Source organism: Xyrauchen texanus, chromosome 50 (assembly GCF_025860055.1).
Source record: "Xyrauchen texanus isolate HMW12.3.18 chromosome 50, RBS_HiC_50CHRs, whole genome shotgun sequence".
In the NCBI taxonomy this organism is placed as follows: domain Eukaryota; kingdom Metazoa; phylum Chordata; class Actinopteri; order Cypriniformes; family Catostomidae; genus Xyrauchen; species Xyrauchen texanus.
Window position 1 is genome coordinate 9,829,461 of NC_068325.1, and position 13,844 is coordinate 9,843,304.

At 36.2% G+C, this 13,844-nt stretch overlaps 1 protein-coding gene across 2 annotated transcripts; it reads left to right on the plus strand.

Moving 5' to 3' along the window:
* Positions 1-830: 830 nt before the first annotated feature.
* Positions 831-11,721, plus strand: LOC127640892 (chloride channel CLIC-like protein 1). Of its 2 annotated transcripts, XM_052123592.1 has the most exons (7): positions 831-1,216; positions 4,336-4,410; positions 4,623-4,667; positions 4,768-4,899; positions 7,046-7,201; positions 8,851-9,336; positions 11,198-11,721. In XM_052123592.1, the coding sequence occupies exons 1-7, from the start codon at positions 1,037-1,039 to the stop codon at positions 11,279-11,281; spliced, it is 1,158 nt and encodes a 385-aa protein (XP_051979552.1). In that variant the 5' UTR covers positions 831-1,036; the 3' UTR covers positions 11,282-11,721. The 2 variants fall into 2 exon arrangements, with proteins under 2 accessions (XP_051979552.1, XP_051979553.1); XM_052123593.1 differs by lacking the exon at positions 4,336-4,410.
* The last annotated feature ends 2,123 nt before the right edge of the window (positions 11,722-13,844 follow it).

A 13,844-nucleotide genomic window follows, 5' to 3' on the forward strand; every position in this document is an offset into this window, starting at 1 on the left:
CCACACAATTTTAGCTGCATCATTTATTCAATAGGCCTGTCCATTGCTTAAAACTTTGTTCAGTTTCAGCACTGTAAGTTTAAACAGACGAAGACTCTGTCTGCACGATGGCGATATCAAATAAAGACTTGCTGTAACACCAACGAACAAACAGGTGCTATATGTTCGAAATAGCATACTACCATACTCACCCTACTATTTCTGCCGTTTCTATAAATAGTATGATCTTTCGAGCATAGTGTGTCAGTTCGATTCCCGAAATTTTGGAATCAACTTTGATTCCTGATTTCTGAATCGATGGAACCGATTCCAGATTCATTTCCGCTGTACTTTTTCGATTACACAAAAAACGGGAGGTAAAGTTAAATCTCATAATAAACAGCGCAATATAAAGCGTTTTTGCTTGAATGAAAACATATCTTGACCATTTCTAACAATAGGTCTTATATGCTAAATATATATATATATATATATATATATATATATATATATATATATATATATATATATATATATATATATATATATATATATATATATATATATATATATATATATATATATATATATTTTATATTTATATATATATATATATATCATCTATATATCAGACGAAAACGGAGCAGATTTGCTGATGCCTAACGGACTACAAAAGAGTCGGTTTGATCAGGAGAGGAAATGACTTTTGATTATGATCGTTTATATGTGTTAGGTGAGGAAATAAACACAGGCCAAACATATTGCGGAATCGATTCCATCTGGAGTCGATTCCCGATTTCCAGTGCATCCGAATTGAAAAACCGATTCTTTTTTGAATCGATTCCCAGCATTTCAGTTTCACTTTTAGTATGTAGGCATGTTAGGTGTCAAACTACACTCGATTGTTATTATTTCTTTGGCCATCAACCATTACCTTTTAGGAGATCGATATATTTATGTAGTATTTTATGTGTTGTTGGTTAGTTATTGTTACTTATAGTTACTTTCCGTTTTGCATTTTCTTCTGCATTCATTTCAGTAGTAAACAATTACGATTATGCCAAGCTGCTGCTCGTTTGTATTTCGGAGTTCCCTTGTTTTTTGTGGTCTTTTTGTTATTGGCTGCGCAAACATTATACACATTGATGATGACGGTGGTGGTGATGATGATGGATGGCTCAATCCGTACGACATGTATTATGACCCAACCTCAAAGCGCATGAGATACTCGAAAAAGGTAAAAGTACTTTTATTAAACCGTCTGTATATATTGATATATTGATCAAGGCCGTAACCATGTCTTGGGGGTGGGGTTGCGGGTGTTGAGGTCCAGCCAGCTAGCAAAAAGAAAATACACAAAATTATTTACTGTCCTCAAGTTGTTCCTCATTGTCTTTTTCTGAAAAGTAAAAGCATAGGCCTATGGGTTTTGAACAACATAAGGGTGAGTAAATGAGTGAGTAAAAGTACATTTTCCATTTTTAGGTAAACTGCTCCTTTAACCTGAAAAGGAATCAGATCTCTTAGGAGATTCTGTTCAAAATTCAGTATTAATTAAAGACATAAATTATATTTTACACATTTTAATAATAAAACAGTGGTAAAATTGTGCATGTTTAGTTAGAAACTTTCATTTTACATGACACTAACCCTCGGCGCTGGAATAATCCATGAGGTTTCCAAACTTGAGTCCCACGACTCCCACCTTCATCGATTTGATTAGCTTCTCATGACATTGACGAGCGGGGTTAGACTACTGAGCTTGCTAACTTTTAAACACTAAACTGTTTTAAACCTTTATGTTAATACTGCAACAACTTAATGACAACTAGATGGCTATGCATAATGGACAGCATCAGAACAACAACAAGGACATCAATTATTTGGGGGGCGGCATATCTGATTACCCCAAAGTATATTGCGCTTATGGCCCTGATTGCTATACTTGCAATTAAAACAATGAAAATCAACATACTTCTTTATATTTTGTAATTAATACAGACTCTATATTAAAAGTTCCCTTGTGACTCAGTACACTTGACATTGCGTCATGAAGCTGACGCTATGGGGAGTGTCCTTCTATACGACCTAGTTGAAACCTTTCTACAATAATGAAAATTCTAAAATTGGCTATGGTGTTTAAGCCCCGCACAAATCTGCGGTTGTGCAATCACCATTCAGAATTTTCTTCCTTCAAGACAGCGATTCATCTCTCATCTAGAAGCCTTCTATTTTTTCGTCAGCAGGGGGGATCTTCACAGCAACGAGAAGGCTCTCCGCTCCCCCGCAGTGTTCCGGGTGAACATTTACTCCGCCTCACTGCTTCGCTGGTGAACGGGCCACTTCAGGAGTTTTGTGTTCTTATAAGATACTCTTTAGCTGTTTGTCCTATGCAGGGACATGGGTAGCCCTGGAGCCTATCCCAGTTGTCTCGGGCTGAAGGCAGGGAAACACCCTATACAGGTGGCCAGTCCATCACAGGGCAACACACACAGACATACACATTCAAAGTCTCACTCACACCAACGAGCAATTTAGGGTCTCAAATGAACTTAACCTGCATGTCTTTTTGGACTGTGGGGGAAACCAGAGGACGCAGAAGAAACCCACGCGAACATGGGGAAAACATGCTCCACTCAACACAGAAAGGCCCAGTTGAGCCGAGACTCAAACCGGGACCTTGCTTTGAGGCGACAGTGCTACCCATTGTGTGTGTGTGTGTGTGTGTGTGTGTGTGTGTGTGTGTGTATATATATATATTCTTTCAAATGGTCTTTTGTATCACTCTAAACTAGACGCACAAAGATGACGTCTAAAATCGGTGACTGCAGCACGGAACATCACAATATTTACCTGTCTCCTCCGTCGAGATTTTCTTGTGCGACGGAGGAATTATGCACCGCGACTGGACAGGGCACTTATTTGGAGAGGGAGATGATTTTTCCTTTTACTGGCTGTCTTTCTAGATTGGAGAGCTTTTCATTCCGACATTGTGAATTACCACATTCTGATTAATTCCGACACCACAAAAGTAGTGCCATATATAAGTCACCAGGATGTGCTGGCCCATGTATGGCTGTCGAAACGCAAGTATGCATTTCCCCCCTGTACGCCTCCTTCATTCTGTCATCAGCAAAGTCCAATTGGGCATGGAAACAGTTCTGTTAAGTGGCCCAGTCTGTCCTGGTTTCTGGAGTTGGTAGAAATACTGAACAGGCCTGGGAAATACCAATGAATAGAGACCTTCTCTCTCAAACACAGGGCATTATTTGGTATCCCCAGACAGAGCTGTGAAGCCTACACATGTGGTTTTTGAACGGAGCATAGCGGACGAGCCAGATTGGCTCAGTCGGTTATGAACACCATTTTACACCATGAGACTCCTTTACGCACTGAAATGGAATGTGTTCATTAATTGGTGCTTTTCACATGGCAAAGACCCAGTGAACTTCCCCATGCATGGAACTCGTACATTTCTTTAAGAGTGATTGCCGGCAGGGCTCACCCCATCAATGCTCAAAGCTGGCACCTCTATATGCAAACATGATTTAATCATAATTCCTTAAGGGGTCGGGGTGCCTAAATCACCCTCGGCCGGCTACTGTCCCGACTTGGGACCTAACTTTCTTCCTGAAAGTATTTGTGGGGACTCCCTTCGAGCCTCTGGACTATTTGAGAAATGCGTGTGCTGGCTTTGGCCTCAGTAAAAGGGGCCATGATTTGCAAGGACTGTCAGATGACAACTCATGCTTGGAGTTTGGTCTGGGTCTTTCAAAAACCACTGTCAAACACAGAAAAAGCAAAGTTCTCCTCCCTGCCCATTAGGTGGCGACGTGCACAAAGAATGCAAATCACCAAAAACAAAGGAAGAATTAATTAGGAGGAAGAAGATTAATAGGAGAAGGAGAAGAAGATTAATAGGAAAAAATTATAAATATTGATCTGTTTCTCATGCACATCTATCATATCCCTTCTGAAGACATGGATTTGACCATTGGAGTAATATAGATTACTTTTATGCTGCCTTTATGTCCTTTTGGAGCTTCAAATTTTTGGTTGCATTGTATGGCCCTACAGACCTGTGATAGTCTTAAATTCTTAATTTGTGTTCTACAGACATAAGAAATTCAAACATCTGGGATGGCATGAGATTGAGTAAATAATGAGAGAATTTTCATTTTTGGGTGAACTATACCTTTAAGAATATTTCCATGTACTGATGCAATATTCTACATTCATAACCGCATTACATGTTATTGTAATTGTACAGTGAATTCTGATTGGCCTTATCAAATAAGGCATATCAAACATATATTCTATTAATTTGATTTAACTTTTTTTGTTTATGTTTTACAGTCAGTCAACACCAATGTACAGCAGTGCCCTGATGTATCAGAGTGCATCAATAAATTGGTTATTTTGCAGAAAGAGGTGAAAAATAGGGAATTTTTTTTTAGACATCACTAATAAAAAGTATGTTCAGTGGCAATACCATGTATTTTGGAAATTTACCATGGTATTATTTAATGCACCATGGAGTTCCATGTAAAGGTTATGGTACATGAATATGCTAACAATTTAGTACCTTGGTATATTTCAAAGTACAATGGTATTAATATTTCTTAATGCTATGTTTCTTTTAGTTTGATGAATACAGAAAGTTCACCAACTCCCAACAGATAAAATGGGTGAGCTAAATTTCTCAATGGTTCAATCTTGTATAGCAATGTAAAATATTTTTATACTAAACAATTTGGTAACATATTTCCACTCTTAATTTTTCTACAGGATTTTTTTATTGTGACGGCCATTATGTTAACTACGATGTGGTCTGCCGTGTCCTGGATTGTCCAGTTCAGGAGAATGTTTGCTGCCTGCCTTTTTATCAGCTTGATCTGGAACTGGATTGAAATTTATGTGGTAATGTTTTACTTGCGATACATTTCCAAGTTGGCAGCTGTTGTACTTTGTCAATGAAAGGAAAAATTTATTTAAAATATTCAAAATAGTCTTTTCAAAACTGCTGCTTTGTATAGCATTTAGACTATTTAGTTCGAGACATATCATTTTTATTAAAATGAATGGAAATTGGAACACCCAACATGGCAGATGTAGAAACGGAAGTCCCGCCTTACAGGTAAAACAGCCAATCACCTTTAAGATACAGACATTGTCTGTCAGTTAAAGCTGATGTAATTTCTGCGACGCTAGCGTCACCGAACAGAATCATAAAACAAATCATTTGCCCTTCACCTGCAGTTATTCAAACAGTCAGATAGGCCCACCCCCAACTCACTTGATTGGTTGAATAACATTTTTGGGGTAGGTCTAAGTGGGTCACTCAAAACAAGCGCAGGAATTTTTATAGTGCCACAGAGACACAGTGTTTACCTTTTTCAAGGAAATTTACCTATGAATGGCTTACTTATAGTTTTCTTTGCATATTAAGCTGTCATAGAAGAATTGTAACAGTATTTTAGCCAGACCAGCCTGAAAATAGAATTTTTAGCATGATCAAATCTAAAGAATCACATTTTATGATACAATTGTTGTCAGATTGTACTGCTGATTTGAAATATGTTCTTTGATCACACATTTTACCAACCATTTTGGAGATTTCGTCTTTCCCCATTCAATCAGATACGTGCTGTCCTTCCCGCTTGTATCCAAAGAAAATGGCTGCTCGGGAGCATTTCCAAAATGGCCTTTTGTCTATTTCAGGTGCAAAGATTTGAACACAGGGGGCCCAGAGACACTGGCAAAGAAGTGGGCTCTTCTACCAAAAGAATATTTAATTTATGTTTTTCAATCATTAGTTTTAGTGTAGCTGTTAAGAGTCCAGTGTTCATCCTAAAAGAGTCTCCCAGAACAAAGCATAGCAGCAGATTATACAGTATACCTGTAGTGTATATTATAAAGCACATCAGGCAATTACTGATTGGTTAAAGCACATTTCTATACCTTTAAAAAGAGCCTTTAAAACTAAGCTAGCATACTAAAGAAATCTTAATATATTTAAAGTCTCATCTGCATACTTAATCACATGGTTTAACTAATTTTCCCTTTTCTCACTCTGTTCTAGTAAATTGTGTCTGTTCTTTACGCAGTTCAACTCGCATTGTTAATTTACTTCCACAATATACTAAAACGCATATTTTTTAGCATTAAAATTTGTATATTTTAACATTAGTTTATGTATTATGAACTAACAATGAGCGGTATATTTATAAATAAACTTTAACCAAGATTAATAGATGCAATAAATGACAAATGTTCATTGTAAGTTTATGACACCTAATGCATTAATGTTAATGTTTACAGCAGAACCTCATTGTAAATTGTTACCAATTAAACTAAATAAAGTGAACATGGAGTGTGTTGCAGTCACAATGCACTTTATATGCACTGTAGCGAACAGGTAATTATGAAATAATTGAAATAGGCCTGTTGAAATTGTAACTAATATATCCCCAATTTATATCGAATTAAGAGCGGAAATTGTAATTTGGAATCAAAGTAAATTGGGAAATAAGTGCTGATACCTAGCACTACCAAAAACATTAAAGGGATATTTCACCTCAAAATGAACGAATTATCTCATCATTTACTCACTTTTATACCATGATGTGTTTAACTTTCTTTCTTCTGCTGAACACAAAAAAGGATTTTTAGAAGAATATTTCAGCTCTGTAAGTCCTCACAATGCAAGTGAAATTCAACCCTTTTTACTAAAAACCTCCAGTTTCACTTTCAGAATGTAAAAGTGAAAGTGGAGATTTACGTTAAAAAAGGACTTAAATATTGAACTGCTTCTTACCCACACCTATCATATCACTTCTGAAGATATGGATTTAACCAGTGGAGTCTTAAGGATTACTTTTATGTTGGTTTTATATGCTTTATGAACCTTCAAAGTTCTGGCCACCATTCACTTGCATTCTATGGACCTTTAGAGCTGAAATGTTCTTCTAAAAATGTTTTTTGTGTTCTGCAGATGAAAGAAAGTCTTAACCTTCACAAGAGACCATGTGAAATAACATACATAAGCTTTTTGTACTTTTTGCAGGCTATCACAGGCAATATAACCAGCTTCATCACAGATCCCCAAAAGCAAATTGGGCAGGACATCAGTGAGTTCCTCATTGGCTTACTGAAGGATCCGCTTGTCATTGTCTTCATACATGTGCTCGTTGATATTGCTGCAGTAGCCATCATTGTAAAGGTTGTCAAAAGCAAACTTATAATAATATTCAGTTGAATTCAGAAGTTTACAGACTTTGTGTATGACAAGAGTAATTTTTCCAGCTATTGTTTATAGAGATTGTTTCACTTTTATTTGACTGTATCACAGTTCCAGTGGGTTAGAAGTTTACATACACTAATTTAACTGTGCCTTTAAGCAGCCTGGAAAATTCCAGAAAATGATGTCAATTCTTTAGTCAATTAGCCATTTAGCTTCTGATAGGCTAATTGGAGTCAAGTGGAGGTGTGCATGTGGATGTATTTTAACCTACCTTCAAACTCAGTGCCCCTTTGCTTGACATCATGGGCAAATCAAAAGAAATCAGACAACTCAAAAATAAATTATGGACCTCTACAAGTCTGGTTCATCCTTGGAAGCAATTTCTAATGCCTGAAGGTACAAAGTTCATCTGTACAAACAATAGTACGCAAGTACAAACACCATGGGACCAAGCAGCCATCATACTGCTCAGGAAAGAGACTCATTCTGTCTCCTAGAGATGAACGTAGTTTGGTGTGAAAAGTACAAATCAATCCCAAACAACAGCAAAGGACCTTGTGAAGATGCTGGAGGAAACATGTATTTATATCCACAATAAAAGGAGTCCTATATTGACATACCTGAAAGGCTGCTCAGCAAGGAAGTAGCCACTGCTCCAAAAATGCCATAATAAAGCCTGACTACAGTTTGCAAGTGCACATGATCTTTCAAAGATCTTACTTTATGGAGAAATTTCCTCTGGTCTGATGAAACAAAAATATATGTGTTTGGCCATAATGACCATCGTTATATTTGGAGGAAAAAAGGTGAGGCTTGAAAGCCGAAGAACACTATCCTAACCGTTAAGCGTGGGGGTGCTTTGCTGCAGGAGGGACTGGTGCACTTCTAAAAATAGATGGCATTATGAGGAAGGAAAATTATGTGGCTATATTGAAGCAACATCTCAAGACATCAGCCATGAAGTTGAAGCTCAGTCGCAAATGAGTCCTCAGTCGCATTTTGCCTCCAAAGTTGTGGCAAAATGGTTTAAGGACAACAAGTCAAGGTATTGGAGTGGCCATCACAAAGCCCTGAACTAAATCTGATAGAACATTTGTGGACAGAACATAAAAAGCATGTGCGGGCAAGGAGGCCTACAAACCTGACTCAGTTACACCAGTTCTGTCTGGAGGAATGGGCCAAAATTCCAGCAACTTATTGTGAGAAGCTTGTGGAAGATTACCCAAAATGTTTGACCCAAATTAAACAATTTAAAGGCAATGCTACCAAATACTAACAGTGTATGTAAACTTCTGACCCACTGGAAATGTGATGAAATAAATAAAAGTTGAAATAAATAATTCTCTCTACTATTATTCTGACATTTCACATTCTTAAAATAAAGCAGTGATCCTTACTGACCTAAGACAGGGAATGTTTTCCACGATTAAATATCAAGAATTGTGAAAAACTGAGTTTAAATGTATTTGGCTAAGGTGTATGTACACTTCTGACTTCAACTGTACACTGGGGTCCAAAGGTCTGAGACTACTAGCAAAAATGCTTCTATATGGACCCCATTGTATTTCTCATTTCATTATTATTATTTTAAAATCATACTAAAGCAAACACACCCTTGCCCACCTCAGGTGTTTAAAGTGCCTGTGTTAGTGCAACACCAAGCTCCACAACACAGAGAGGCTGAGGGCGTTGGGGCTGAAGATGACACCCCACAGCCATTACAAGTGCACCAGATGGGTGAAAATCAAGCAGGAAATGGGGGTAACCAAGGCATTAACCCTGGAGATGACAATGCTATTATGCCTCAGCATGCAGAATGCAATCATAGCATGTCTCTCCCAAATACATTTGATGGCAGGCCTGAAGTGACCCAGACGGTAGAGGTGGAGACCCTGCGCTCCACAGGAAACATCTCCAGTGAGGATGAGAGTGATCCTCAGCTACGGAGGCAAGAGGATCATGGCATAGGGCAAGATGGAGAGCCTGATGCAGAACATGTTCAAAGGGAGGAAAACGAAAGCGATCCATCTACCATAGAAAAAATGGAGCAGAAAGTTACTAAAGCACCTTCTCAACAAAAAGATGTGAAAACCGGAGCTGATCAAAGGAATGATGTAAGTAGCAGTTGCAAATGACAATGCCACTGCTATTCAGTGTTGGGTGTAATCCAGTTACAAATTAGTTACTGTAATCTAATTACTTTTAAGTTAAAAATGTAGTGTAATGCATTATATTTAAATTCATTAATGAGATTACAGGTACTGACATCCAATTAGTTTACATTAAAGTGCAGCAGAAATGTATTCATTTGTTGAGCAGAAATGTAATTAATTTAATGAAGTAATTAGTAAATGTATCTGACTGTAGTGAAATAATTAGTCATTTGTAGAGGATTACTGCTGTTAAGAAACTTACCCAACACTGCTGCTATTGTTCTTCTATAACATGACACACCGATCAGCCACAACATTAAAACCACCTGCCTCATATTGTGTAGGTCCCCTCATGCCACCAAAACAGCGCCAACTCGCATCTCAGAATAGCATTCTCAGATGATATTTACCTCACCACAATTGTACAGAGTTACCGTAGACTTTGTCAGTTTGAACCAGTCTGGCCATTCTCTGTTAACCTCTCTCATCAACAAAAAACTGCCGCTCACTGGATGTTTTTTGGTTTTGGCACCATTTGGAGTAAATTCTAGAGACCATTGTGCTTGAAAATCCCAAGAGACCAACAGTTACAGAAATACTCAAACCTTGATTATGAAAACTTGGTGCCAGAAGGGTTGGTTTGAGTATTCTCTACAGTCTCTAGAATTAAGTTAAAAATGTTTGTTAAAAAGCTCCATTAAGGTTTAAATGCGACATAGAGTATTCATCTATTAGGAATATTCCTGCTTATGTACGACAAAGAAACTGAAACTGTTTTTTTTTCTTCTTGTTGTTGTTCTTTAAACTGTGCTAAATTTGAGAATGTTAAGTGTTCTTGAACTCTGGTAATGCATTTAACATTATTATTATTATTTAACTAAATAATGGAGTCCTATCATAAAAATGCTTGAAAGACGTGCGGGACTTTCACCTGTTTGTAGGCTATATTGATCTTATTTTAATGTTTGAATTCATATTTATTATTCACTGCTAAATGTGTCCTTGATATTTCACATTTTGCGTGACACCTCCTGCCTCCAGAACAGTGTTGTTATACATGAACAGACAAACGAAAATATTGTTTCATGCAGATATTAATATCAGAAATACCAAGAGAAACCACAACATATTCCACTGTTAATGTAGCCTACAAATGCAGCTTCATCTAGTACGGATAAAAAAAAAAGAAAGAAAAAAAAATATATATATATATATATATATATATATATATATATATATTTCAAAAATTATAATTGTACAACAATAATAATAATAATAATAATTATTATTATTATTAGGCTATTATTATGAAAAGGCATATACAAGGCATATTTTATTAAATTAAACTATAAATGTAAGAGTAACACTTCAAAATGGGCATTTCATTCAGCGTTTCAACAGCACTTCCTGTTTAAGTCCCGCCCATATCCAGTTCTAGACTGATTTTGTCATATGAACAGATACAGATACAAATACAGATAATGGCTTCGCTGCACACCCCTATATCCTAGTACTGGTATTGTCATGTAAACATGACGGTAACATTTTTATATACTGTAACATGCTAATATAAATGCAATTTTAACTGTAGAGAGGAGTTGGGGTGATTCGCTAATGATATTCATTATCATTATTTTATTTCCATTTTGGACATATGCCAGGTAATGAGATATGTAGCAGAAACTGTGGAAACAACTACCCATGCCAGGATGGGGTGGGGGGCACACAAAGTTTTGCTTGGGGACCCCAAAAGGGTTAGGACTGGCACTGGCCTATCATTTTACACAGAATTCTTTGCTTACAAATATCCTTATTCCTGCAGGTGCAGGGGTCCGGAGATGTTGCAGCCAAAGTAGAGGACTATGATTCAGGGTTTACGATTCCAGTTCAAGAAACATGGCAATAAAATCATTTTAGAACTGCTTTGAAGAACTGGTGTTTGTTTTGTGATTAAAAAATGCCTTTTTACTGATTTATTGTGTGTGTGTGTGTGTGTGTGTGTGTGTGTGTATATATATATACACTGTATATGAATTAAGGCATTGCACTGGAAACACTCAAAATTGTAACCCAAAAATGTCAATTCTGTTATCATTTGCTCTACATCCATATATATTTTTTCACAGGGCACTTACAGTTTTAGGTCTTCAACAGAAATACAAGATTTGCATTTCTGAAACCTGGAAAATTATTTTTAATGTGTAATAATGATTAATAAAATATACCACCAACTGTGATAATAATGGCTATTATCTATTTTGTTTGTTTCAATGTATGTTTATTTGTATAAATACCTATGTGGAAAGGAGTGGGTAAAAAGGGGTTAAATATGCTACAATTTTCAATGTGGATTAATGTATGAATAATAAATAATTGCTGTTATATTTGTGAAAAAAAAATAAATACTCATTATAAATCCCTTTTATACTTTTATCATGATTGCTTATTTTCCCATCTTGTTTTAAATAAAAATAATGTATAGAAGCGAAAGGACCTGTACAGACGGTCTAGAAAAGGCTATAGGAACCTATTGGTGGTTCTTGAATTGAAAAATGTCATCTCCAAAATGTAATTAAGTTCAGTTAACTTGGTGGTCATATAGAATTAACTTGAAGTTAAGGTAACTACATGCAAGTAGACTTAACTCAGATTTGCTATTTATTTAATATTGATTCAACTGTTGATAATCATTTGAATTGAATTGTTTACATTTTAGATCAAACAATAACACAGCTCAAATAAAGACCATAACTGATTGTAGGTCAGTCATTAAATAAACTTAATTCTCCAAAGAATGTATATATACCTGCACTTTAACTGCACATGCACAAAGAAAATTAATCAACAGGGTCCAACTTTACAAAATGGGACACCGATCAACCTAACCTCACACGAAACAACTATTTGCAACAAAACAACATACTGTAAATTATACCATAAAAGAGCTAAACCATCTATTCATTCTTAATAACAACTATTTAAATGCACCCATAATGTCCCTTTGACCAAGCAAACATAATTAAATTATTCAACTGCATTGCATTATGGGTATTCCCCAAAACCTCTAAACCCTAATGCTAAAATAAATAATTGTTTTAAGAATTAAATCCTACAGATTAGTTCAAATAAATTTACTTTGATGAGTGTTTAGAACTTTTGCTTTCTTTTGAGTTCACAAAGCTTACACCTTTTAAGTAACCTGAATTGTCTAACACACTGCATCCGAAAATAACTGTTAACACTCAGCACCATAAACTATCAAACAGTCATAACATTTGAAATATTCATGAATGAAATGGTTTACTTACATTTTAGATCAGTTCCAAGTGTTTTTAACTGCCCCATCCTTCAATAACAGTTCCTTTGCAAAGCTTGAATTGTATAATGATGGTTCACAAGCAATTCATGCTGATATGAGCCGGGGAAAAAACGCTTGTACATAGTCCAAAACACTGTGAAATAACGCACACACATACTGAGGTGCACGTCACTGGACACCAAAACGGTCAAAGACATCCATCTAGTCTATGTGTACATACGCCAACAATTAACAATAGCATAGATGGGTGAAAGAATGCATCCTTGATGCGTTTGTGCTCAAAACAACAAGAGGCAGCAACTGAATAAAAGAGAATTGCTTCTCCCTTTTAGAGCTGTAACTTGACACGTGTCTGTTAAAAGAGACGAGATACATGGCAGTGGTCAAAGAGTCAGTATAGTTCATGTTCATATACAAAATTATTCAAAATAGTTTAGATGGTCCCCTTTGGTGTTCAGGAATAGTTAGCCACACAAGGCCTGCTCTCTTGACTTGAACCATATATTGGCAGGGTGGGGCCAAGGGTGTGATGACGCATGCTGTGTGATGTGTAAATACAAATGAGCAATGTGTCATGACATCACAAACAGACAGATTTCAAAATGAGACGTTTCAACGGGGTGGCAACTATAAATGCTCTTTTTAGACTGGGGAAGAAGTTTTGAGTTCTGAAATTTACAGTATGTTTCTATAGTACAGTTACCTGTACTATATTTATAGTTTATGTCTAAATATCAAGTGAAATTAGATTTTCCATTCCATGACCCCTTTACAATTGTTCTCTCAACATTATTTTGCTTTACCCGTTGTGGAATCGCTATGCTAATCAAAGTATAATGTTTCCAATTAGTATGCATTCAGCATGCTAGCATTCATAACTAGCTTCTAGCTAGTACTAGTTAGTTAGGTTTCCTCAACTTGAGGTTTTTATGTTGACCTAACATGGAATTTTTAAGCTCAACCAAAGAGTTAAATTACCATTAACATGTATGATTTAGCTTACTCAATATTTCAAGTTGAGAAATTAGCATGCATGCGTAGTACAAAGTTTAAATCTAAAAGTTCTAATTACTTAAACTTGTGAGTTTATTAACTTTCTGCTAACTTATTAGGGGTTACAGTGTAACTTCAATTTTGTATTCAAAAGTAT

Coding starts and splice junctions, on each gene's coding strand:
- LOC127640892 (XM_052123592.1), top strand. CDS start 1,037: ATGCCAAGCTGCTGCTCGTTTGTATTTCGGAGTTCCCTTGTTTTTTGT. Junction 4,668..4,767: donor ACTCCCAACAGATAAAATGG/GTGAGCTAAATT, acceptor ATTTTTCTACAG/GATTTTTTTATTGTGACGGC. Junction 9,337..11,197: donor GAGCTGATCAAAGGAATGAT/GTAAGTAGCAGT, acceptor TTATTCCTGCAG/GTGCAGGGGTCCGGAGATGT.